The sequence below is a fragment of the Rutilus rutilus genome (genome assembly GCF_951802725.1).
Source record: "Rutilus rutilus genome assembly, chromosome: 17".
Taxonomy (NCBI): Eukaryota; Metazoa; Chordata; class Actinopteri; order Cypriniformes; family Leuciscidae; genus Rutilus; species Rutilus rutilus.
Genome location: NC_140230.1, coordinates 15310731 through 15336587, shown reverse-complemented (window position 1 = coordinate 15336587; position 25857 = coordinate 15310731). Strand labels below are relative to the sequence as shown.

General features: G+C 39.2%; 1 protein-coding gene across 2 annotated transcripts in view; it reads right to left on the bottom strand.

Moving 5' to 3' along the window:
* The window catches only part of nbeal2 (neurobeachin-like 2), a 72918-nt gene extending 47086 nt beyond the window's left edge, over positions 1–25832 (bottom strand). The window contains exons 1-8 of one of the 2 annotated variants that reach the window (XM_084384801.1): positions 25423–25832; positions 9602–9690; positions 7968–8129; positions 7689–7770; positions 7116–7228; positions 6129–6211; positions 2680–2765; positions 2235–2547 (exon numbers count right to left, since the gene is read on the bottom strand). In XM_084384801.1, the coding sequence (XP_084240927.1) occupies positions 2235–2547; positions 2680–2765; positions 6129–6211; positions 7116–7228; positions 7689–7770; positions 7968–8129; positions 9602–9690; positions 25423–25473 (979 nt within the window). In that variant the 5' untranslated portion in view covers positions 25474–25832. Of the gene's footprint in view, positions 1–2234; positions 2548–2679; positions 2766–6128; positions 6212–7115; positions 7229–7688; positions 7771–7967; positions 8130–9601; positions 9691–11362; positions 11590–25422 lie in introns of those variants that run through there. The other variant, XM_084384802.1, reaches the window with a different exon arrangement.
* Between the last annotated feature and the right edge of the window lie 25 nt (positions 25833–25857).

The following is a 25857-nucleotide window of genomic DNA, read 5'->3' as shown; positions in this document are numbered from 1 at the left end:
AAAAAATCCTGATCATGATTATTTTAGTAATAATTAAATAGTAACAAGATTTTAACACAATTATTGGTGGGCGATATGATCAAAGTCTTATTTCAGATATCAGATATATAGGAATCAGTGAAATTTCACAATTACAGATACTTCAGCATAAACTAATACTAGGTTAATTAATGTAAAGTTCCTCAAAACAATTATAGAAGACAAGTAAACAGTCAGAAACACAATAAGAACAAAAAAATTATAATTATAAACAAAACTGGCAAATAAATACAACAAATTAAATAAACAGTGCTTTAAGTTTTTCAGGAAGATCAGTGGTATTCAGTTAAGTAATAGCTAATATAAATTTTCTAATATGATTTTCTCTATGTCTTTTGTTGTTTGATTCTCATTAAAAACACAAACAGCAGCAGGTTTATTAGGCTGATGTCATTTTAAGAGCTGCACTGAATCAATACAGTATATTGATACACATCCTATTTTCTTCCAACTGTTTACATTCACTTAAGACGTTAACGATTTATGTGAATACTCGCTAAAATGGCATTTTTGTGTGTATTTGACCATTTAGGCCCACACCTAAAGCTCAAAGTATACTTTGCTTATCTGCGTTTGGCTCCGAATCAGAGTGCGCACACAGAAAATGGTATTTTGCGGCTTAATGCACTTTTAATAACACTGTTTAATATCAAGCACGTCTAGCAGTTTAGCAACAGTAGACTGCATTTTACAACACCTGCTTATTTGGCTAATTTGTATGTTAAAGGGGTCATATAATACCATTTTTGTACAAGCTAATATGATTCTTTAGGGTCTAAATTAAAAGTTTGTAATATACTTTAATTAAAAATTCTCATTAGTATTGTAAGAAAACACTCATTTTACCTGGTCAAAAACAGCTCTGTTTTCAGCACGCCATTTAAGTGCATGTGTCTTTAAATGATAATGAGCTTTGCTCACCCTGCCCCTCTGTTCTGTGGGGTGTTTTGACACAACAACACAGGTGGAGTGTTGCCTTGACAACAGTTGAGGGTATATTTTGAAGAATGGCAGCGGGAGTCTCTAAGGACACTGTGCAACCGTATCAATTTGAACCGGAGTTGGAAAACAGGACGTTTCTGAATGGTTGGTTAACATAATGTCACTTTGATCTATCTTTGTATGTACTGGCAGGGTAGAGTAGTGAGATACGAACGCTATGTGTTTACTGATGTATACGTTAGTTCATTGACAGATTGATGTTACAGCTAATGGTCATGAAAACCTTTTTTTTCGGTAAATGTAGGCTTGTCCGTGATGCGTAACGTTATCTATGCAGTGTTAGGTACAACTGTCAGGGCTGAAGCACTAAAATTTTACTGATCTGTTTAAAAAATAACCAGTCTGTGAGACTATGACTACCTTTTTCAATGTTCTCGTTTTTAAAGCAGTCTGGTGAAATGATTCGCGCAAACATGAAAGCATTGATGTTGATCGTGGGGAATATTCCCTTCGAAAACAAAACTCAGCCACTGCGTCTTCAGCGGTTCAGATTTAGGAACATCAAAATGACTGCTGTGTTCCTTATTACACCCAAGAACAGAACACCACAATCGCTTAGCGTAACACATTCTGCTCCAGCGTATCAACAATGCGGACTATGATGACAGCTCGCTCACGAGCGAGGGCGGGTCTGTGTTGAAGCGCTGCTGTCAATCAACAATCGTGGGAGGGACATCCGACCGTGTGACGTCACAAGGTCGAACGGCTTGATTTGAGACGGGGGAAAACATATAAGAAGATTTAAAAAAAAAACACTGGATGGATTTTTATCATTTTATGATGGTTGTGTACAGGCACTGCCAACACACATTTCAGTACAACCAACTTGTAAAAGTGCATGTACCATTATATGACCCCTTTACGTTTTTGGGCTTTTAGGGAGGAGCGAAAGCGCACACATGTGAAGGAAAGAAAGGTGCGCTGGACAGAATGCGGCAGCAGCACAATAATCGTTTTACCTCGATTATCTTGTTTTCATAATCGTTGGAAGCCAAAATCGAAAATTGAAAATCAATTATGATTAATCGCACAGCCCTAATCTGCAGAACACAAAATAAATAGTCAATGGGGTGCAACTTTTTATCTTTATCTTCCTTTGTGTTCCACAGAAGAAAAATCACACAGGTTTGGAACGACATTAGGGTGAGTAAATGATGAAAAATGTTAAAGAGTGATGGCAAATATTCTCTTACTCAGCATATGTTCGAGAAGGATAATGAGGTTATCCTCCCAGGCCAGGATATCTCCCTGCTGGCTCTCTGGTGGCCGGTTCCAGTTGAGCAGCTGGAAGTAATTGTCCAGTACAGTCCGGATCTCCACCTGCCTATCGCATGGGCTGCTGGAGTGCAGAAGGTGGATCATTGTGGTCAGGCACCGCAGGGACATTCTAAGCAGCCGAGGGTCCCTTGGCTCTTGCGGGGATGAGGCAGGACAGAGGCACCAGGAACGCAGCACAGACATGAGGTCCTTCACAGCCTGGAGGGTGATGGAGAGAAGGCCGTTCCTCTGAAACACACACACACCACAGAAATGACAGCACGTAACAGACTCATGTAGTAAGGTATGTGGACCCCCATGAAACCCATGTATAACCCATGTAAATAATTCATGTAAACAGGGCCAAATAGTCTAATTTACCTTGCACCCACTGATTACGGCTCCCTGTAGGTGCATCAGCCTCACCACGAGTGGCTCTGGGATTAGTTCACTCTCTTGTAGGTAGTCTGTGGGTGTAACCAGTCATTTAGTGACAATAATCTTTAAGAGGTCATGACATGAGGAACGTCTTTGTCAAAAAGACTGAAAAATGAGTTCTCACTTGGGAGACACTCACCTCTCAGTTTTAGAAATACGGGCAATGAAAATGGCAAGTGGAATTTGCATGCCGAGCCACTCCCTGTACATATGGGTATATGAGATGGCGGCACGCATCAACTCATTCAGGTTCATGCTGAGGAGCCAAGACGAGGGCCCCGGCCATTCAACTGTGATTCAGGGTTGTGGCAGGAGGGACATAATGTCTCTGTTCCCTCCATCAGGGAACAAGACGTTCCCTATCTTTCAGTCACATTCGACATTATGATGAAAAGACTGACATGGAGTGCAGAAGGTGGATCATTGTGGTCAGGCACCGCAGGGACATTCCATGGGTCCAATGGAAAGCTCCACAACCACTGAACTGTGTTACAAATGATAGAGATGCAGATGCTGGCAAGATGTATCGTGCCCTTTTGGCAACTGCTTCCATTAAGTCGTAACCTAACTAGTGCCCCATGTAAGCTTTGAATTTTAGTCCTCCATGCCAACGGGATGGAAGGGACAGGGCTTACCATGGAGACAGTCGTAGCTGCTGTTCCTTTTACCTGTTCTGTAGGGAGAAACATGTGGAAATACACATATAGACTGACCCGTGGGGCAGTGCAAAATATGGAAATACCTCTGCGGTAGGTCCTGCCTAGAGAGGAATGGAACTACTACAACTAGCAAAATCTGCCCAGGGAAAGACACGGGTTTACCAACTGGGAAACCGTACCATAGAAGTATACACATATGGGATTACCAAGGGGGAAGCACAACATATGGGGCATCTAGCCCAGTACAGGGGCTGACTGAGCGGGCATGCACTCGAGTACTGGACCTGGCGTTGGACAACTCCGTCGAGTCTGACTCCCGGAGGATGCTCGGAGGAAACTCAATCCAGCCGGTATATGCCAAGAGGGGAACTCACCTGGAGAGCCAAGAAGGCACTCTTATCCCCCCTTAGAGGGGAATGGCGCTGCAAGCGAGACACCGAGCCAGCCTTCCCACACATTAGCTGTTTGTACCCAACACACCGGAATAAACCCGGCTCTACTCGGAGATTGTAGAATCTCGTGAAGATATTAGGTGTCGCTCAGCCCACAGCTCTGCAGATGTCTGGCAAAGAGGTGCCACGTGCCAACGCCCAGGAGGAGGCAACTCTCCAAGTGGAGTGAGCCCTAACTTCAATGGGACACGGCTTGACTTGGGATTGGTAAGTGGGCCAACGTCTGCTTGGAGACAGCCTTTCCCTTCTGCTGACCTCCAAAAGCAGACAAAGATGTAAGAGAAGTCCATGTAAACATGCAGGGCGCAAACAGGACACAGCAATGCAAGGGGCTACAAGTTCATCACCTGGTCCTGAAAAGGAGTGCTGTTGTGGTCTCATATGCATCAATCCGAGCGGCCTGACCACGGCTGTGGAATGCCATATGCCCCAGGGGTGAAATTGTTTCAGTGGAACCACTGTTTTGCCCCTGAACGTGTTCAGGCAGTTCAGCATTGACGCGTCGTTATATTGAGTCCAATTCCATACCCTGAAAAGAGATGCTCTGCACAGAGCAGAGCTTTCTCTTTTCCCAGTTGACCCAAAGCCCCAAATGTCTGAGGTTGCCTGAGCACCATGTCCCTGTGTTCGCACAACAGATTTCGAGAGTGAGCTACAATGAGCCAGTCGTCGAGACAGTTGAGAATGTGAATGCCCACTTCCCTTGACGGTGCGAGGGCAGCCTCTGCGACTTTGGTGAAGATGCGGGGAAACAGGGTCAGCCAAAAGGGGAGGACCTTGTACTGATATGCTTGACCCTCGAAGGCAAACCGAAGAAAAGGTCTGTGTCAAGGCAGAATCGAGATGTGGAAGTACGTGTCCTTCAGGTCGATTGCTGCAAACAAATCTTGGGGACGAACGTATGCCAGAATGCTTTTCTGCATTAACATTTTGCTTGTGAAGGGCCCGGTTCACACACAGGACAGGGACAGCACTTTGTCTGCCTGGCTTTGCCTGCCACCGAGGTAAAGATGAAGCCACGGAACCTGGGGGGACGCCTGGCGAACTAAATCTCATAGCTGAGTCTGATTGTCCGCAAGCGCCAGCAGGACGGGCTGGGCTTGGGGTTCAGAGGGGATTGGGGCTCCCAAGTGAGACCCCATCTGTCAGTCTTTTCAACATAATGTCAAATGTGACTGACAGACATGGAATCAAATTTTGAACCCTTTAAAACTGAGCATCTTTTGTGCAATTGTCATTATTTTAATGTATAGCACAAAAACATATTTTGTTGAGGAGAAAGTTAATTAAAAAATGAAAATTCTGTCATAATTTATGACTTAAGATTTATGTCTTTCCAAACCTGTATTCATTTATTTTTTCGCTGGAACACAAAAGATATTTCGATAAAAATGTCAGAGTACATTTCGTCCATTCGGTTAAAGTCAAAATTGTTTGACAGAATTTACATTTTTTAGTGAACTATTTTCACATAATGAGAACCGCCTACCAACACTGGTTGGCAAAACAAAGAAATAAACACCAAACCAAAACAAAAAGCAAAGCAAAGCAAAAACAAAACGCAAAAAAACTAAAACAAACAAAGAGTAAAAAACTAAACAAAACACCAAAATGTGAACCTGGAGTGTTTTTTGTTTTGTTTTAAGTGAATTGTACCACAGTGCGGACCAAAAAACCTGATATGTGAGTTCATATGGCCAGCCTTCCTCTGGATTTATGACATGCAGAGTAGAAAATCTAACAAACCTCAAATAATCAATTACACCAATACATTATAAACATAGTGTTGATAAACCCTTTGGTGAAAAACACCTTTTCAGCACAAGAAGCTAGTTTACCTCACCTCATGACCACAGGCCACTTGGACCCACTGTCGCTTGCCTACTAAACCAATATAGTTGTGGAAGTTGCTTCACAGAGCTTCTAATCACTTGGACAAAGCTTGTAGCACTGTCAGGATCAAGTTATTTGTTTTGGCCATTGCCTGCAGGCTGCAACACAGTCCTGCTTCTCATATGTGTTGATTTGTGCTGATGAGGAGACCGGTTGGAATCTAGCCTCAAATGTAACGTCTTGATCCCCTTCCTCTCTCGCTTTCCTGTCTTATCTGTCATATACATTACATCAATGGTCTTTGCAAGACTCAATTACTCAATAGTTCTTTACAAACAGCAAGCCATTTTGTCTCATGTAAGGCAGGATGTGTGATATCTCCCAGGATGTGATGAAGTGAGTAAATGGGGGTAAAGATTGTGTCAGAAGGCAGGAGTGGGTGACATACCGTGGAAGAGCAAAGGAAGCTCCTCTGGCAGAACAAGAGGGGAGAATTTATACTTGCTTCTCTCCAGCATACTGACCTCCTCCCTGAAAAACACATATCAAAGCTCTTTGTGGAAATACTTGACACATTCTTACTTATCACTCAAGCAATAAGCTACAGGACACTGCAATAAATCATCTTAAACAGTAGAAGCATAGAATATTAAGACTTGTTATTTTTCTTTATTTTCTCAACTTGCTTTTTTCTTGTTTTAAGCATAAATCTAACTAATACATTATTCCATAATAATAATAAATGGCAGTAATACCGTGGTATTTTGATATATACATCAAGTTCATTAATCTACTTATACACCATGGAATTGACATGAATTATGTTTATTTTTCTTGTTTTAAGCAAAAATCTCTTAAAAGTAATAAACTATTCAATAATAATAATAGCAGTACAATTATGTTTTCAGGCTGTAATACCATGGTATTTTATGCATTCCATATTCCACGGTACTTTACAGAATGTTATTACCATAATGGCTGTTTCCATAAGAATGTGGTAACACTGTAATACTTTACTACAGTACAAGGAACTACACAATTCTTCTGCCAATTACCAAAATATACTGTTTATGGAGGCCAAAACAGTGACTGTTTATAGAATTAAATGTCTGCTTAGTCACTGTTATACAACAGCTTTTAACATCCAATCCATTTGTAGAGCTGGAAATATCCATTTTATATCACATACTATTCCATGAACTTCACCTTAGTGGATGGGTAGATCAGTGCTGTTTGAAGAGATGCATCGGTGCTGTGAGGAGTTTATGCTTTGTGTAATTCAGACAGCATAAGAACGCTTGAGAGCTGAGAGGTGAGGTCTGGGTGTGTTATTAACTGTTAAAGTGGAGCTGAAACAGAGCTTGCCGCTCTCAACGGCTCCTACGTATTTCTATTGTGGTTTAACACCTTGCCCAACTCACAGACACACACTCACCCTGCCTGCCGTCTCCTCCACGTCTGATAAGGGTCAAAGAGATTTTCGCACAGCAGTAGGCCGTGTTGTACCACCGACTGTAAAGTGCTCTGATCATCTGGCTGCTTCTTCAGCTGTAACACACATACATACACATGCTTGACTGAGTCTTGTGAATACACAAACCTAGCTTGTCATCACACAAACACTCCTTTGAATAAAGTAGAGGTCTTCCACCCAAAGCTTTCTGATTTAACCTGTTAGTTCAGAAACCTATAAAAGCACAGTAAACACGTGTATCGTAATAACAATAGCTGCATAACATACAATTAAGTGGACAAAATTTTCATTGGTATGTTTAGAATAAACAAGAAATGCAATACAATTTTTTATTTATTTTTTAATACTAGATTAACACTAGAAAATTTGGCGGCTTTATTCTACTGATAAGATAACGGAGAGGTGACAAGAAAAAATAAGAAGAGGAGGGGAATGGGATTAGGAAATGACGCAAACTAGACTCATATTTCCCACATGTTTCAGCAGTGGTGCAAACCACAGTGAAACAGCTTCACAGATTTTTGGACTTCTTACCTGAGACAAACAGAAGTTTAGGAGCTTGATTGTCTCAAACACAAACCCAGGGGTCTTTTCAGAGTCTATATTCTCCATATTCCTGCAGGCAGAGATTTCAAAAGGATTCACATCAGCACTGGTGTTATTGTACACACCAAATTTGCAATTTAGCATAAACCGCTGCCTTACGTTATCCCTGCTGTTCGAAGATAGAAGCATATCAGCAGGGGTTTGAGCCACTGGGGCATTGTCACAAAGAGAATGATGGTGTTCACTATGTGCACCGTGGGAACTGACCTGCAGATGATGATGAAGAACTTGATGAGGAGCAGTGGGTGTGGAGCAGTGCTGTTCTTGTCCTGCCCTGACATGTGGAGTGCGCTGTGCCACAGCTGGGTGCTGAGGAACACCAGTACCTCCTTGGGGAGGAGGGGAACATCGGCGCTCCATTCCTCCAGCCTGCAGACAAAAACAATGTTTGTTTTGCTGTTTTTGTCTGGTTTTGCTTTTTGTTTGTTTTTGTTTTTCTGTTGCTTTTCATTTTGCTTTGCTTTTTGTTTTGATGAAGGATTGATAAATAGACATCAAAAAAGTCAAAGTACTGTTTGTTTTATTTAACTGAAGTCATTGAACATAAGCCTTGGTCATCCTTGTTTCGTCTGCTCTTTTAAAAAAAAAAAAGTAGGCGAATGTCTTAGGCCATTGCATCACATCCTATTAACATATTTCCAGACAGCCTCAATTTTTTCTTCTTCAAAAATTTTAACTAGTAGCCCTTGCTGAACTACAACACAGGGCTGGTTCAAACTGTGTGCTAAGATTACAGATCTGGGGCCGTATTCACAAAGAATTTTAAGGCTAAAAGTAGCTCCTAACTGGCGAATTTAGGAGCAACTCCTAAAAATAATGGGCGTGTCACTCGTAACTTTAGGACTCCTAATTTTTTTGACTAAGAGTAATTCACAAAGCATTTTAGCCCTAAAAGTAGCACCTAAGCCTGGGACAGCTTAAAAGAAGTCGAGAGGACTCCTAACTCACTAAGACCTATTCACAAACCGCTTTTTGTGGCATTTCACATTGCGATGTTTTGAAATGCGTATACGGCGGCTACAGGAGCTTCCAATCGCGAGGGAACAATTTTGCATTGTAGGCATAACTAGGGCTGCAATAACGGCACCAACAACAACCAAAACTAGGCTACTCATTCATTGCATGTAAACTAATTGTAACGTTTGATTGTGAATCAAATTAAAATGTTCTTCTCTTTGCAAATGTAGGCAGAGGCATATAGTGACAGACTAATTCAATAATGTTGCAAAGATATCGCATCAATCCATATGTTTCATTAGGCTACTAGGCTATTTGTTTTTCCTTACTCTTTATTCATTTAGGCTATTTATTCAGTTATTCATCATCTTCCGTCCTTCGCACTACTTGTGTAGCGCACGCATTCTCAGACCTGTCACCTGTCAATCATCATCGTAGGGGAGGGGTTTGGAATCATTCCCGCGTTACAATCATCAGCCAATCAAGGTGGTCACTTCAGTCAAGCTCGTGCATGAGTAATGACGTCATCCATAGCAACAAAGACTCACTCTTAGTTTAGGAGTTGTCATTTTTCTTTACTAAGAGTAGGTCTGAAAGGCGTTGTGAATAACTTTTAAGAGAAAACTCCTAGCTAAAATCTTTTAGTGCGATTTAGGAGTACTCCTAGTGGTAAGATAAAATGCTTTGTGAATACGGCCCCTGGTGTGTATAGGTAAGTTTTCAAAAGATGGATTTTTTCAAACTCAGCAACCGTTAAATATGCAATTAAACAAATATAGACCGCTAAATACCATCATAGTCAGAGTTCCATCTGGACCTGACCACCTACAGATCAACTCCCTGTGTCTGTGACATTTTGATAGGTCAGCATGTAACTGACTCACCGACGAGGCTCCGTCGACTGCACATCAATGATCTTCTCAAAAGACGCCACAAATGCCTCCAACCACTGCTGCAGGTAAGCAACATCTTTCTGAAAGACAGAGAAAGAAAAAGGTAAAGAGTAAGAGTTGGTAAAACATCTTTTGACAGGACAGTCCCATTGTCAGAGGAATGGGTTACGAAGAAACGCACACTTTTGGTAATCCAAACTGAAAAGTTCCACTTTTAAAACCACTTCTCCAGTCCATTGTGCTCAGTCCAGCTGTTTTTGAACACAAAACTCCCATAAGAAATGCATCTAATCAGGGACAGGTGAACCCGAAACCAGAGCAATAGTCTCTCAGGCAACCCACCAAATAGTCAAAATAAGTCACAAGCGTAATAAGTCTTTGTACCACAAGGTTTCACTAAAGCATGACTGGGCGCTATCTCCAAAATCAGAGCATGCACACCCTTGTGTTAACACAACAGGAAACTACAAAGTATGCAAACTTGTGCAACGTAACAGTGGATACTGTGAATTCTTAATGCAATCAATGCAGTGACACCCATACTTTCGTCAATAGGACAACAACAAGTAGTGTTCACTAGTATAGTTTGCATTATAGTATTCTGGTGAGCCCAATATTTATATATTTTTTTTTCAGAGCAACAGTGTGCTGAGTTACAAAAATAAGTAGCACTTGCAATGTCTCCCATTAGACTGTTTGTGCAAATATAAAAGTAAATCTGATTAAATATGGTTTGACAAAAAGTCTTTACACTCTCAACGGGACATCTTTGTACCTTACTTAGTAGCACATTAAACATTAAAACTTTAAAGTAGTATTATGTATGCACCTTTCAGGGGTAGATGGTACAGCGTTGTCCCAAAGTTGTACTGCCACAGTGACAAGCTGTTGTACTCCAAAGGGTATCATTTATTTTATTTTTTTCTGAGAGTACATCACAACATTTGCCATATGCAAACATTTATATGTAGTTTTATTGGGTTCCTTATTATCGCTACCATTGCAACCTACTCTGCAAGAAATTCTCATTGTCTGCCTTCAAATCATATTGTTGTTAAAATTCCCTTTTTCTCAGCTGTGAAGCATGAACAACTGGTGCATAAACCTTCAGTCATACCCTGCTATTCGATCTCACGAATCAATTATAACTAAAACAGGTGGCCTAGTTAAACAAATCACATGTCCTGTCTGGGTAATTTAATGAGATAGTCTTTGTGGAACACTTCTCTAGCATCAAACTAGCAATGGGTTCAAATTCAAGGGAATGCATGAACTGATCGAATGCAGACCTTGAATGCAATATAGGCAGAATGCAGAAGAATCGTAACTCTGACATTAAATATTTCCAGGCATCATCAGTGAATCAAAATAACTGCTGATATAATTCACCTTTTGATGGAGAGATCACAATAACCTTTACTGTAAAGTTCTGTTGAGAATGAGTCACAAGCAAGAACATGTGTATCAAGACGAACAAACCCTTGCATGATGTGACTGTCACTTGAAAGCGGCTGGTGGAAAACATTTCAAAGAGCGAGGAGCTATGCTTAGCTTAAATGATGCGGCTTGATCCGCCCACTCATATAGGGGAAGTTGGGCTGTCAGCAGCTTCATAAAACACTCTCTGAAATGTACACACTCTGATCACAAAATACAGGGGGCTTCTGGTATACTAAAGCAATGTGCACTACAGCAGAATGCAACTGTAAAATAACATTAAACCTGCTCAAGGTGGAATAAATTTAACTTTACCAATTGCTGTTCATTTAGGGGCCAGTCCATGTCTCATGGCAGGTGATGTGCGGTGGAGGGGCTCTCGTTACCCCGGACTCTGCTGAGCCCCCACCAAGTTGGTTCTAAAACGTCCAGAATGTGTCCACTTGTAAGCCTCAGTATCAATCAGAATCCATCATGACGCCTCGGTTTAGACGCGCTGGCTTACTTCTCTGCTCTTTTCTGCTCTCTTGCTGTCTGTACGTCTGTCAAGCAACCAGGAAATGGCAAGTCACTTTAACTGAGCCACATTTCCTGTCTTCTCTCAGCTGGGCTTATCGTCACCATGTTCGCTTCCTTCTTTGCCGCTACCACAGCTTTAATGGAAGAGTGTGTATCACCTTGCCATGAACAACAACCGGTAAGCTACGGTGTATAATGCAACCTTTCACAACATTTTGAATGAAAATTCTGTCTTTAGTTATTCTCTTTCAGGCTGTTCAAAACCTGTATGACTTTCTTTCATTAGAGGAACACAATGAGAAATGATGGATGGGGAATGGAGCTTTTTAAGTTTCGAAAAGGGCAAAAAAAAAAAAAGATTCAGCATAATGGTGACGTACACAACTAATGCACCAAAGTCCAAGTCTTCTGTAAATACGACAGCTTTGTGTTACAAAAAGGTTGAAATGTACATTGTTATTCACTGATAATCTTCCTCTCCAGTGAGGTGTTAGTAGCTACGACCGAACTGCTATGAGAGTTGAACTTGAGAAAAAGATCACTCTGATTCTTGAGCAAATCATTCACATTGGTTTTGTAAACTGGATCAATTGAGTTACTGAAAGACATCTGATTTATATAATTACTGCAGATTTCAAGATTTTCAGTGAATAACAACTCAAAGGGTTATTCGGTCATCATTTACTCACACTCATGACATTCCAAACCCATACGAATCCCATGTGAATTGAGCTGTTTAATCAAAGAGGCATGAACAATTTATATATTGAACAGATTAAGTTTAGGTTTATCAACATATTAACATTGATCAGCGCATATAGAACATCAAAAATGGCAAACGGAAATTCAACAGAAGCTTGCTTGACGCCCGACAACCATTGACTTTTGTTCTCACACGTCAAGCACCGTTGATCATCGTTTACATTTGAATAAAAGCCAAAATTAAATATGTGCATCATATAAAACGATCATGTCTCTTCAGAATAATCGCTTAAATCATATAGATTTCTTCCAATCTCTTTATGAACTTTTTAAAGCATCAAAGTTTTTCAATGGAGGGATAGAAAATCTCTCAGGATTCAATAAAAATATCTTCATTTGAATTTCAAAGATGAACAAACGCCTGGAAAGTGTGTAACTGTGTGAGAAACAGACCAACATTTCATCATCAAATTAATCAATGACTTCAGAGGATTTGGTATACAGTGCAGAAGTTATTTTGTCATTTTGGAACTTACACGTTCTCATTCACTTTTATTAAAATAATAATAATAAATCACATTTTTTATTTACAGCAACAAATTCATTGTAAATCATCATGCTATCAAAGGCTGATCAAAAACGTTGTGACACTGTAAAACTGAACTGAATTCTTTCTAAAGACCTTGACAGAGTTGAAAGCCCAGTTGTGCAACAGAGAATCCTCTCATTTTGACTCACACAGACTCTGGTTGAGTGCTGTAATAGCATGCATTCATCCCACAAAAGTCAAAAAGATTTAGTGTGGCTTTCAAGTAATAGCTGAAAGGAAACCTGAAGATGATATATCACTGATTCTATCATCGGTATGAATCAATAGTCAGGTGGAAATGGCATGCCTTGACTTGATCAGATGCATAAACCAACACATTGACATCTGCATGGGAAGGGAACCCTAAAATTAAACTCTTAAAGCAATGACACGGAACTGCAGTTGAGCTGGTATTGACTCACTCTGCCGATTGATCACTTGATCCTAACTAAGTGCTGAGCTTAATAGGGGGAAATGCCAAAAGTGTGTCTCTGTGGACCCAGTGTTGCCTACTGTTTATATCATCACCCTTAATGAGTTTTCCATTTTAAGCTCTGGCACAATTGAATCCAGTAAATTAGTTTTTGAACTTGACACAGATTTCATTTGTTGAGAATACCAGATTTACAAGACCATTTTGGACACTTTTCTGAGAAAAGATATATATATATAATTTAACCAATTTCAACATAAATACTTATAAAATATTAAAAAAATTAAACATAGGAAAAATGGTTTGCAGTGTTCTTAATATTATTTGCCACTGGCAGATAAAATATGTGTGAATAACTATATTTATAGAGGTTGGGTGGTCTTATAACCGCTGTTACTTAGATAATCCGTCTGAGTTGCTTCATTTCAAAAGAATTAAAATTGCACTTCCTCAAACTAACCGTCAAAAATAACAACAACAGCCAACATGCTAAATCTTTTTAATTGATAATGGGAAATGAAAATGTTTCATGCAGATCTCAGAACTGAAACTATTGTGAAACCATTGTAAATTCATATTCACATCCATATGTCATGTGGAAAACACTCTTACTACAAAGCATACCTGCCAACAAAAATGAGATACACTAAATACTTCCTACATAAAACTTTAACTACTTCTGACATTTCATGAATAATGTACAAAACTTGAACAAATCAACAAAGTCAGCATATGGAAACTAAAATTGTGTCGAAATACATTTTAGATATTGTGTGATTATTATTTTTGGCACATAATAGTAAATAAAAATATTTTATTTAACATTTAAAAAATTATGTATGTACATTTTTGAAGATAAGTTATAGACCTTGCATCAAAAAATTCAAGAAAAATATGTGTTTGATCATTTTTCTTATAATATGTTATATGCCAGTGGCAGTTAATATTAAGAACACTGCAACCAATTTTTTTTTTTAAGAATTTGGTAACAGAATGGAAATCAATAAAAATTTATCGAATGAGATTATGTCTTCCAGTCTAATTCTGGGTGTCATAATAAAATACAGTATTATCATACAGTCATATAATCATACAGTTTTTGACAATAAAAACACATTTGATGTTGAAACTTTGACGTTGTGTGATTTTCATTTTTTGTTATAGTCAAGAAAGTCAAAACCGCTGAGGTGGAACAGACCAAAATCCCCATTTCAAGGGGGAGATGGAGACATTTGATGTGTTTAAAATGAAATGCCTTTCATGCGAGATTAATTCCATGTTAAGACAATATTGTATCAAATTGGTCTTTTTAATGAGTACCCTATTCATGGGAACTAATTGCTATTCATTTCCCTTTTCCATAAATATGATAATTGTCTTGTGATGATTTAAGGAGAGTTAGTTACATTCAGGTCAGTTCTTGAATGGTATATTTGAGTTCAATGGTATTCTCTGAAGATGGCAAATCACAGATGAGCCATTCTGTTTGAGATTCCTTGCGGCTCTCAGCGCCTGCAGCTGCTCAGCGGACACAAAGAGAGTTTTTCACCGGGTTTCTATTAATTATTCTCAATGTCAGTAAACACAGGCCCCAGGGCACATGTGAAAAAGACTTTTCACGAGGCAAAACATTAAAAATACTTTAACATTCAACCGTTTTCATGATTATTCAAGACAAATTAACTCTATGCACACCTAGACCAACTTAAAAGGCTCAACCAGTCGCACCATGTACTGCGTGGCTTCCATACAAACAGCCCATACCGCCACCAACTGCCACAAGCCTCACCCACCATAGCAACAGTATAATGTCCTTTAAACATAAAACCTAAAAGAAGGCAGCAATCACTTCCTCTTAATTAGGTTATAGGGGATCAAAATTAGTATAGAATAAATGGTAGCTTCATGACATACCATTGAACAAAGTAGTGTAGCTGAATTACTATTCCTGATTAGCCTTCTTCCAGGTGATTGAAACTGTTAAATGAGTCAAAGAGGGTTAAATATAGTCAAACAGTCCCACGGGGAAGTCTCGGAAAGTACTGGAGCTCCTCGACAGCAGCGGCCTGGACTTGTCCCTCCACCTGGGGTTTTTTGAAGTCTTTCTCTAAAAAGCAGTGTGGATTGCCCTGCAGCATTGAAAATGTTACTGCACCTCTATTGAACTGTTTTTACTAGGCCTGCAAATTTTGGCTTTGTGGAAAACAATGTAACAAACTAAAATAAGATAAGAAAAATAAGAAGTCAACGTTTAGCTAAATGTTACATTGTCTCAACATTTAGATACGATACTATATGCATCAAGGCCAGACTTTAAAAGCAACAAATAGTATCACTTCCAAAACCACAGTCATATTAAAAATGTCTTCTGCATACAGTATAAGTATGTTTAATCAAATGTGTGTGGTGATCAAGTATGTGTTTAAGGTTGTAAATTGTGTCAATTGTTTTTAACACATTTCTAACATGTATTATCACATTGCTATATTTCTAGCATGTTTTAGCATATAGCATGTATTAACATTGCTATCATGTTTTAGCCATAGATGTACAGTGTACAGTACACGTAGATTCCTCATCATTAGCGGCTGTTTCTAAGGGCCGCTATACGTAAGTCTGTAAACACTTGAGACGAGAGCAAGTGTTTGTCTGTAACCATAGTTATTCGAAAGTATGCATATCTACTATATAGCTGTAAGTTAACAGTCTTTAGCAGATATACCGACTACCGATTTCTTGTCATCATGATTGGCCGATACCGATCCTGATCATTCAAACATTATGTAAGTGATATGTAACCTCTCTGTTGACTGTCACTGTTAACCCTTTAACCCCTGAAGGCATTTTTAATGATTTTTTAATGATAAGTGGCATACTTAAATGTAATGGCTTATAACTCTACAATCAATCAATAAATCAAGGCATCATCAAGTACATGGTTCATTTGATAGAAAACCTTTCAAATTTGAAAGAAAATAGATTTTGATCACGTTTGGAGGATCTTATATTACTGCTGAGAAAACCCCAGAAAAGTTATGCAATTTATTGATTTATTTTATTATTCATGCTTGACATGATTAGAAAGTATATATGACAGGTCATAAAATCAAGTTTGGGCTTGTTCACAATCATGTCAACTGCATCTGGGCCAAATTTTTATATTATGTTGATAGTATGATTATATGTTGATATCTCAAAACAATCAAAATTTATGACATTTGGAACCATGGTAATCTTTTTAATCAAAAGTCTAATATAATATAATATAATATAATATAATATAATATAATATAATATAATATATGTTTATATAATAACATATAAAAAGTAACAAGTAATAAGATCCTGATTGATGAGTGATGATTTTCCAGTGCTGTTTCAGCTTTGCGCTTCTATTCTATTGCGCACGCACGGTAAATCAAGACCTGTCAATCTGAGTGATCGATCCAGTGACAGTCCAATCTTTAAACATCATCCCTATCCTACCGACCACCCTGCGAAGAAAGCTCATTTCGGCCGCCTGTATCCGGGATCTTGTCCTTTCGTTCATGACCCACAGCTCATGACCATAGGTGAGAGTAGGAACATAGATTGACCGGTAAATCGAGAGCTTCGCTTTGCGGCTCAGCTCTTTCTTCACCACGACAGACCGGTACATCGACCGCGTTACTGCAGAAGCTGCACCGATCCGTCTGTCAATCTCCTGTTCCATCCTTCCCTCACTCGTGAACAAGACCCCAAGACACTTGAACTGCTCCAATTGAGGCAGGAACTCTCCACCAACCTGAAGTGGGCAAGCCACCCTTTTCCGACTGAGAACCATGGCCTCGGATTTGGAGGTGCTGATTCTCATCCCAGCCGCTTCACACTCGGCTGCAAACCGTCCCAGTGCATGCTGAAGGTCCTGGTCTGATGGGGCCAACATCATCCGCAAAAATATAATTTTTATTATCTCGATTTTTTGATCATGCTGTAAAGTGTAACAACAACAATCACCAGGCCGCTGGCCCTCTGCAGGCATTTGTTAATACATAATGTACATACGTTGAGTATGTTATATTATGTAGATTACATAATGTATTTTAACAGTGTTGTTCAATAAAACCATATGACTACTTGCTTTTAAAACTTTATTTGAACCACTTATTATTATTATTATTATATATTTACAAAAAATATTTGAAGTCATTTTAAAGGCTATTGTTCACATGGGTCTATTTTTATTACCACAAAAAAGTATCCGATTACTCGATTAATCGTCAAAATAATCATCCGATTATAATACCATAAATGAAACAGTGTCTAGCGGCCTACTACTGGAACAGAACTACAAATCCTGCTCTCCTGTTTCATATTTTCTGGTCACAGGAAAAGCCTATAACTACTGTCTGGAGATACATATAGACTCATAGATTTACATAAAAAAGAATGATTAGATCTCCCAATAAATCACCATGCAGTTGAGTAATAAAGAACGTCTTGCAACATAAAACAAATCCACTGGACAAAAACAATAACACTGACACATCAATGCAAAAGCCTGAAGTCAAGGCTTAGATCACAGCTTTCTGGTTCATCCAGACAGTCTGCTTGTGTGCACATCCTCAGCCACTTTAAGCGGGTGATGAAGTCAGTGGCTGCGTCAATGACTCAAACTAAATATGTGTGAAGGTCATAAAACGCATTACAAAATCAGGAAGTAGCAAACTTTTTTTAGTATCTTTTTGATTAATCTGCTGTTCAAAGACCAGGTTGTAACTGTTTGCTGTAACTTGCACTGTGAAATTGGGTTTGGGTTTGACAGCGCAGAGTCATTCTCATGTCTGCTTAAAACGTTACATACTCAGACCCTGATGGAAATCATTTTGGTGCTATCCTGGGCTGAAGTGCATTTTCTAGAAAGATCTTGTTTCTGTTGATAAAAACATTAGTGAGCAAGAGTGGACATTGGCCTCTAAACGTACTAAATATATGAACATATCTGTAGAAAGATCTAGTATGCACTACAACAATTTACAGTAAGCACGCAGTGTGAACTGCAATGTATAGTATATGCTCTACATATAAAGCTTTTTTCATTCTTCAAAACTGGGCAGTGAGTGACCTTAGGCCTTAACAAAGTGATAAGTATGCACTCTGTAAACGCTCAAACCATTTCAACTGTTTGGAAGCTTAGTCAAGTGATGATAAACAAATATTTAAAAGGAAATTAATAAATTAATTACCCTTAAAAAAGGTTCTAATATGTACAATTTTGGTACCAATGTACCTTTGAGGTATTATTATGCACTCTATAGGTACAAAGGTGTACCTATTGAAAGGGTACTGCCCCAGTGACAGCTTTTGTGCCTTTTTTTCTGAGATTGTATGAAAAAAACTGGCAATATATCAGCAAAACTCTTCAAAGCTATGTAATTGAATGGTACGAACGGCGTCCATCAAGAGGATGGCCTGGATTACACAACACTCTTTAAAAAAACAGGTTAGGGTTAGGGATTTGGAACCATAGATGCCAATAAAGAACCTGTATTTTTAAGAGTGAGTGTTAAATTAGTTCTCTGGGCGTTTTGCTCTGGGAAAGGAAAAGCCCTGCATAACTTTAAGTATCTATTAAAGTATTGAACTATCCAGCACAAAGTCTTTTTAGATTTGCTTTTAAGAAGTTGCTCTTTGTTGGCTCCACCACACTGGGGAATCCGAGGGCCGTTTCTCATTGCTTGCAGGAATGTGAGGGAATAGATAAAACGAGAGCTGAAAATGCTTTTTAGTGCCTCGCATGCACAACGCTGGCATTTACACCAGATTAAGGTCAAATAATGGCACCTGTACACAAACATTTGTCTTAAACGTGACGTATATCTCAAAAACTTGACTTACTGGTACATGACAATGGTACACTATGGCAGTTGAAATAATTGAGGTGGGTGATGTCTTTTCACCGCTGCCTACACAAGAACTCTCAGCTTATTGTTACAAAATACTAAAATCTATTCAGATTAACAAGCAGGTAGAACAAGTCTGTAAAAACATAGACACCTGTCAAGTCAGCCTCCTCCTAGGAGGAACATGTGTGAGGAGCAACCAACAAATGAAAAAATGTTGTAATATAATGTAATATGCATATGATTGATGTTACTGTGAGGGAGTCCAGAGGGTCTGTACTTCATGTTGATGGTAACATAGAATTGGTGAAAAATTCTATGGTGTTCTATCAGTGGTCATCATTTACTCATCCTCATCTCAACCCTGTATTATTTTTTTCTTCTGTGAAAAACAACATGAGATATTTTGTTTGACGCTTCTGTTTTTCACACAAAGATGGTGATTTAAACTGATAATCTCTGATAATCTACTCTTCTGAATTTTTTTTGCACTTGCATGAAAATGAACAAATAAAATAAAAAATAATAACAAATGCCAACCAGTGCCAATTAACATCAAACTTCTTTATAACAGATAAAAATGCGTGCCTTTAGATGTGCACCAGGTTTGATATGGGGTGGTGTGGCGCAATGGATAAGACACATGCCTTTGGTGTGAGAGACCCGGGTTCGAATCCACTGTGCGACACCAATGTGTCCCTGAGCAAGACACTTAACCCATAGTTGCTCCAGAGGCGTGCGACCTCTGACATATATAGTAACTGTAAGTCGCTTTGGATAAAAGCGTCAGCTAAATGAATAAATGTAAATGTAAATGTAAAATGATATCATTGACGCAAAATTACATTGGTTATGTGACATGCAACAACCAATGCAGACATAATTTCAGTTTTTGCAAGATGAATCATCGTTCACTTTCCTAGTGTGGAAGCCAGAAACTCCAGAATCTCCTTTTGTTTACACACACACACACACACACACACACACACACAGACACATACACAGACAAAAAGCTAGACATTGGAAGATATAAATTACATTATGTTTGTTATTTTTGTGGGACTGTTTCTTCCATTGTAGAAATTAGAAAACTATTTCTAATACAGATCCAGACAACTAGCTCAAGCTCATTTGTACATCACCCTCCATGAAGGTCTTCCAAATATCAGATGCTCATAGAATGTACAGTGTCAACCATGAAAAAAATCACAACAAACAAACACAAGAGTGTTATTTTCCAAAACCTCTTCCTCATTGGGCTTCAGCTGAACTGAACTGGTGTGATGATGTGTACCATGTGTTTGTCAACTCAAAAACAGGTTGTTCTGGGAGGTTACAAATGGTAGCAACCATGACGGGAAGTGGTTTTTATCACATCAGTGTTGTCCTCTGAACAGCACACTCAAGAGGAAGTGGTCTGACAGAGAGGCAGCATTGCTCCAACAGCCAAATTAAAAAAGGCTGGCACCACATTACAATACAGCAAGATCATCAGAATGACATGACATTAAACGTAGCTGTTCTTCACAGATTGTGTACTGCTGCCTCTGATGGGGAAGGAGTATTCAGTTCTGAAGTCAGGCAGCCAGCATTCGTATTATGAAATCACAGACTCACATGTGATGAAGACTCCTGTCATAACAGCCTATAGAAGCTGTTTAATCCTACATGGAGTGGGTCACCTCATGGGGGCGGCCATCTTGAGTGCCGTCACATGACTCACTCTATCTTGGTAGCCTTTCTGTAATTCTGTACTTCTTTATTAAATGCATTAATCATGTCTGACTGCAAATGGCGCCTATCTATACCATTACCAGCAAACATTTGATATCATGTAATGCTACATCCACACCACTAGGAGTCAGTAAGTCCAAAATGAGTGCCATATTTCTAAATACATCAGTTACAATAAATAAAATTTACAGTAGATATTTTCTTCCATATTGTGATCTGAAAGTAATACATTATTGGGGGAAAAGTAGGATGGGGACTTGGTTCTACGCATCGATTATTGATTGGCTCTCTCAATAAAGCCAGAAGAAAGCAAGCTTGCTGGGATGGGGTTTTCACCAGAAGATCCAGGTATGATATTTTGATAAAAAATTTCGAGGTCAAAACTTTTTTTTGAAACATTTTTTTACATGGATGAATTGTTTTAGAAAATAGATTGGATGAATATTCATTTCATGACGATTTTAAACTAACAACCAGACTTTGATATAACATGTAATAGCAAATGATACAAATTTAAAGGAAATAAAAAAGCTTAAAGGCAAACATTGTGTCAGTCCAATTTTACTAGCTTCCCATGAGACCTCATTACATTGGGAGGACAGGACACAGGACTTATTCTATGGTCAAATGACTTGCATAATAGGTGAGGAGAGGTTTACATTGATTTAAAACAGAGCACAGCCTTATGAGCCCAGAGGAAAAACAAGTCCATTTTCAACTATCCAGTCGCCCTTATCCAGTTAGAATCTCAGCAGACAGTCGCAAGCAGTGCCATTAAAATGGGTGTTTCAAACAGAGTTTGAATCATGAGGGCGAAACCAACCCATAAACATGAGTGTACAAAAATCACACACACTTCACCTTTTATCATTGTTTAACGGGAAATCACATTTATGTCATCTACTTTGCATGTCTGGTATGTGTGGATTTCTGTAAGCTATGTGAGCAGTTATTAATAAATGGGAATGGAATGACAAAGGGTTTCTTTTTTGGATTATACCATGAATGAGATCTAGAGAAACATTCCAAGCTATCTGGACAACTTTGTTGCCAATGGCAAGACCAGACTAGAACACTGCATAATTCATACAGCTATTCCATGCAATCTGCTAACTATACAATATTTTAGAGTGCGAGCACCAAATTAAAACAGTGATCTGCTAGTCAACATTTCTCTATGGTGACCCCTTGTGCTTCTTGTATCCTGCACCTGCTGTTTTGGTTACCATGGTAGCCATTCATAAAGAATACTTCAAACATTACAGCTGACTTCAGCTGCTGACCCTAAAAAGTGGTCATGACAGAGTTTCAGATGGAATACATGGATGTCTAACTTGACATTTTGTTTTAACAATATAAAATAATCTCTCTCAAAAATACGCAGAAGTGCAATTTGGTCTTTGTATACACCGCCAGAGGGTGTTGTCAAACAACCATTCTTCTTGGGGCATGTCCATTTCTTATTAATAGTGAAGAGAAGTGTTCTTCCGGAATAGTTCAATGAACCAGATAAAAAAATCAGTGATTATTTTATGTCACAGCATAATCAAGTGTCCCCTGATATCCTGGCGTGTATTATTACATATTCTAAATATCTCAGAAAAGAAGTCATGGGTGCACATATTGATGTTGATTAAACTGTATAAAAATTTTTTATGGTAGGACATTATCTGTTGATAATCTATTTTTTGTTGATTAAGTTTTATTGTCAATAGTTTGCATTGTGATTTCATGAGCCCCAGTTCAGTTTGTTGCAACCGTGATTTAGCTCATAAAAACAAGTCATAAAACTGCTGATAAAACTGTCAACTCTCAAAACCGTAAACATTCTATTTTAGATTCAACAAATCTGTGAACTGTTGACAAGTATACTGCTCGGACCATAGACTGTAAAAAAGATGAATGTCATAATATCCATGAAGTTGACATCTTGTCAACGTGCCAGAGTGTGTCATTTGTACGTCATTTGGCGCCAGAGTGTGTGCAGTAGTTATCCTGAGGTGGAGTGAGTCGCGACTACTAGAACATCCTTTTTTAGCAGTCGTTAAGTAATTACTTATTCAAAATAAGTACCTACTCAAGAGAGTATGCGATTTCGTACGCAGCCTATGGCTTCATTTTTCAGAATGTGTGCAGCACACCTGGCTGCAACCGATTCGTGAAATATTGTTTAGACCGAATCGCTTGTGAACAAACCCGGGTTGACTGATTCACTGAAAAGATTCGACTTGATCTGTTCGTGAAATCGGACATGGCTAATTGAGAAATAAATCTAAAACATCCCAGCAATAACAAAGAATTTTTTTTATTATTTAAATGAACTATAAACAATAAATAAATAAACAATTCAAATTTAGTTGAAGAATAGGCTACCCACGGCAATGTAAAATTAAAATTAAAACATTATAATACATTGCAGATTTATTATTGCCGTTGATTTTGGTAAAATAAACAAACCAAGGAAGTTGCAAGTCATGTTGCATAGTTTTGGCTCATCATTTAGGCTACACGACAACGGCATTTTGGTGCCTGCAAACGCAAATTTTTGAAAACGGTTTTCAAAGTGCAAGTTTTTGAAAACGATAGAGTTATTATCACCGTGAAAACTACAAAACCGCGAATTTGTGAAAAGGGCAACGTCACGCGCATGCGTATTAGGTGTTTAACAGAGGCGCGTAATTTTTGTTTACAAAGTGACCTCATCGCCAACTACTGGCCTGGTGGCAAAAACATTTTTTGCAGGGTGGTAGCGGAAGACCATTAATATTCATTAGGGAAGTCATCCCTGATTGGTCTTAACCCCAGTGACGGGTAGGTTTAGGGGCGGGGTTGGGGTAGGTCATCACCAAGCGGCAACCTCCCCGTCTCTCTCTTGAAACCAACACGGAAGTGAGTTAAACTGCAATTCGTTGACTGGCCGCTTGAGGCTGGTGTCAAAAGTGAGTCAAATCTGTATCTCCCCCATGTTAAAATGCCAAATTTTACAGCAGAAAAAAACGTGTTTACAGCCTGGTGTCTGTATGTGGCTTTGGTCTATACAGCTAATTGTGCCCTTCATGACAACTGTGAGGGGGGTGAATTTTTTTATAACTCATCCGTTTAAATTATATTAAGCCTTAAAATTTCTGCATAATTAAGGGTGTCCACTTTTGAGTGACAGGTGGATTCCCGATGCTGTGGTCATTAGTCATCATTAGCCGTTTGTCTGCTGTTGGTTAGCCGTCACGTTACCTCAGCTCATTGTCTGACTGTAAAAATAAATCAATCCAGGAGTGACGCGCTGCCAAGATGGCGACGGTCGGCCACGCCCACTTTAGGCTTCAAAAACGGTCTTCAGAAACCTACGGGTGACGTCACGAACACTACGTCCATATTTTTTTTACAGTCTATGGTAACCTATTCACAAACTGTTTGCTCAAGCGTAGCATTTTTTCAGAGTTCACTGTGTAGCCTGCTCCCTGAATCATCGCGCTTATTCATTTGTGGATGTTAACTGAATCTGTAAGTCACCTACGCTGTTTACTTCTGTATATTATGTCTATCTATAAATTACGGGAACGTCTTTCTGTCTGTCTGTGTGTGTGTGTGTGTGTGTGTGTGTGTGTGTGTGTTATTCGCATATCTCTCGAACAGTTATTCCTATGGATTTCAAACTTGACAGGTGTCTCGGTATGGGCATGAGTAAGTGCAGTGCCAAGTTTGACATTGTTAGCTTGGAGTTCACTGTGTAGCCTGCTCCCTGAATCGTGTAGTTCAATGTTCCACATTTATTGTATGTATTGTACAATATTTATTGATGTATTATTGTATGGTCATCACATAGACCCCGGTGACGGGTAGGTTTAGGGGCGGGGTAGGGGTAGGTCATCAGACCAATCAGGGATGACTTCCCTAATGAATATTAATGAGTCTTACGCTACCACCCTGCAAAAAACAAATACGCGGCCTGGCATGAATAATACAGCGATTTGAATCGTTTTTTTGCGGATCCGTGTGAACGGGGTCGTTTTTTTATAACGCTGTCGCCTGTCCGCAAAAAAAAAAAAAAAAAAAAAAAAAAAGTAGGCTACATCGTTGTCGTGTAAACGTACCTAGAGATGTGAGGAGAAGGAAGCATGACATTACCTGGCTCACACAGGTAAACACTAGAATTGTACAGAATAATTGTAAACAACAAACTGATCTGTAATAAACTGTCGTGCTTAGCTAAAATATCACCAGTCCTTGTCATCACAAGTGTCAATCGCTTCATAACAAAATACTAATGAAATATTAAGTGAGCGTCAAATGTTTTCACTCTGTACGTGCACGCGCAACCTTCCCAAAAAATAACCACAGGCGCACTTCCTGAAACTGTTCCAACACAAAGGGGTAGGGAATTATGGCGAATATGTTTACCACATAACTATGCAGGATGCGACACAATATTAAATGACAGTGGCAAGTTTGCGACAACATTAAACTCAGAAGGCAACAGGTGTCGAGCGGCTCGCGCGTTCGCCTGCTCATGACTCACCTTAGTGTAATATAACATCCACAGCTCGTACAGTCGCTCTTTCGAAGCCATTCTCACTCGCGTTTCTGCGTATTCCTTCCACTTATGCGTCAATCAAACCATCTGAATATACATCCACAAACGAAGTATCCGTGGATTGACTCAGCGAAGATCCAGGGAATTGTGTTGCTAGAAACAGCATGCTGCTGTACAGCGGTCCACTACCTGGTTGCCAAGCTCTCCCAAAGTTGCATGTCTTTTAGACGGAGGGTGGGTCAAAATGACAATTCCGTGCTGAGAAACTAGAGAAGGTAGAGAGCAACATTTGAGAAATGTCGCCGAATAGGCGCTGGATAAACGTGCATCTCTGCTAGAGGAATTCTAAGGGAGTTAAACGCACTTGTCAGTGCACGCAGAACCCTGTTCACACTGCCCTCCTCTTGAGCATTACAGTGG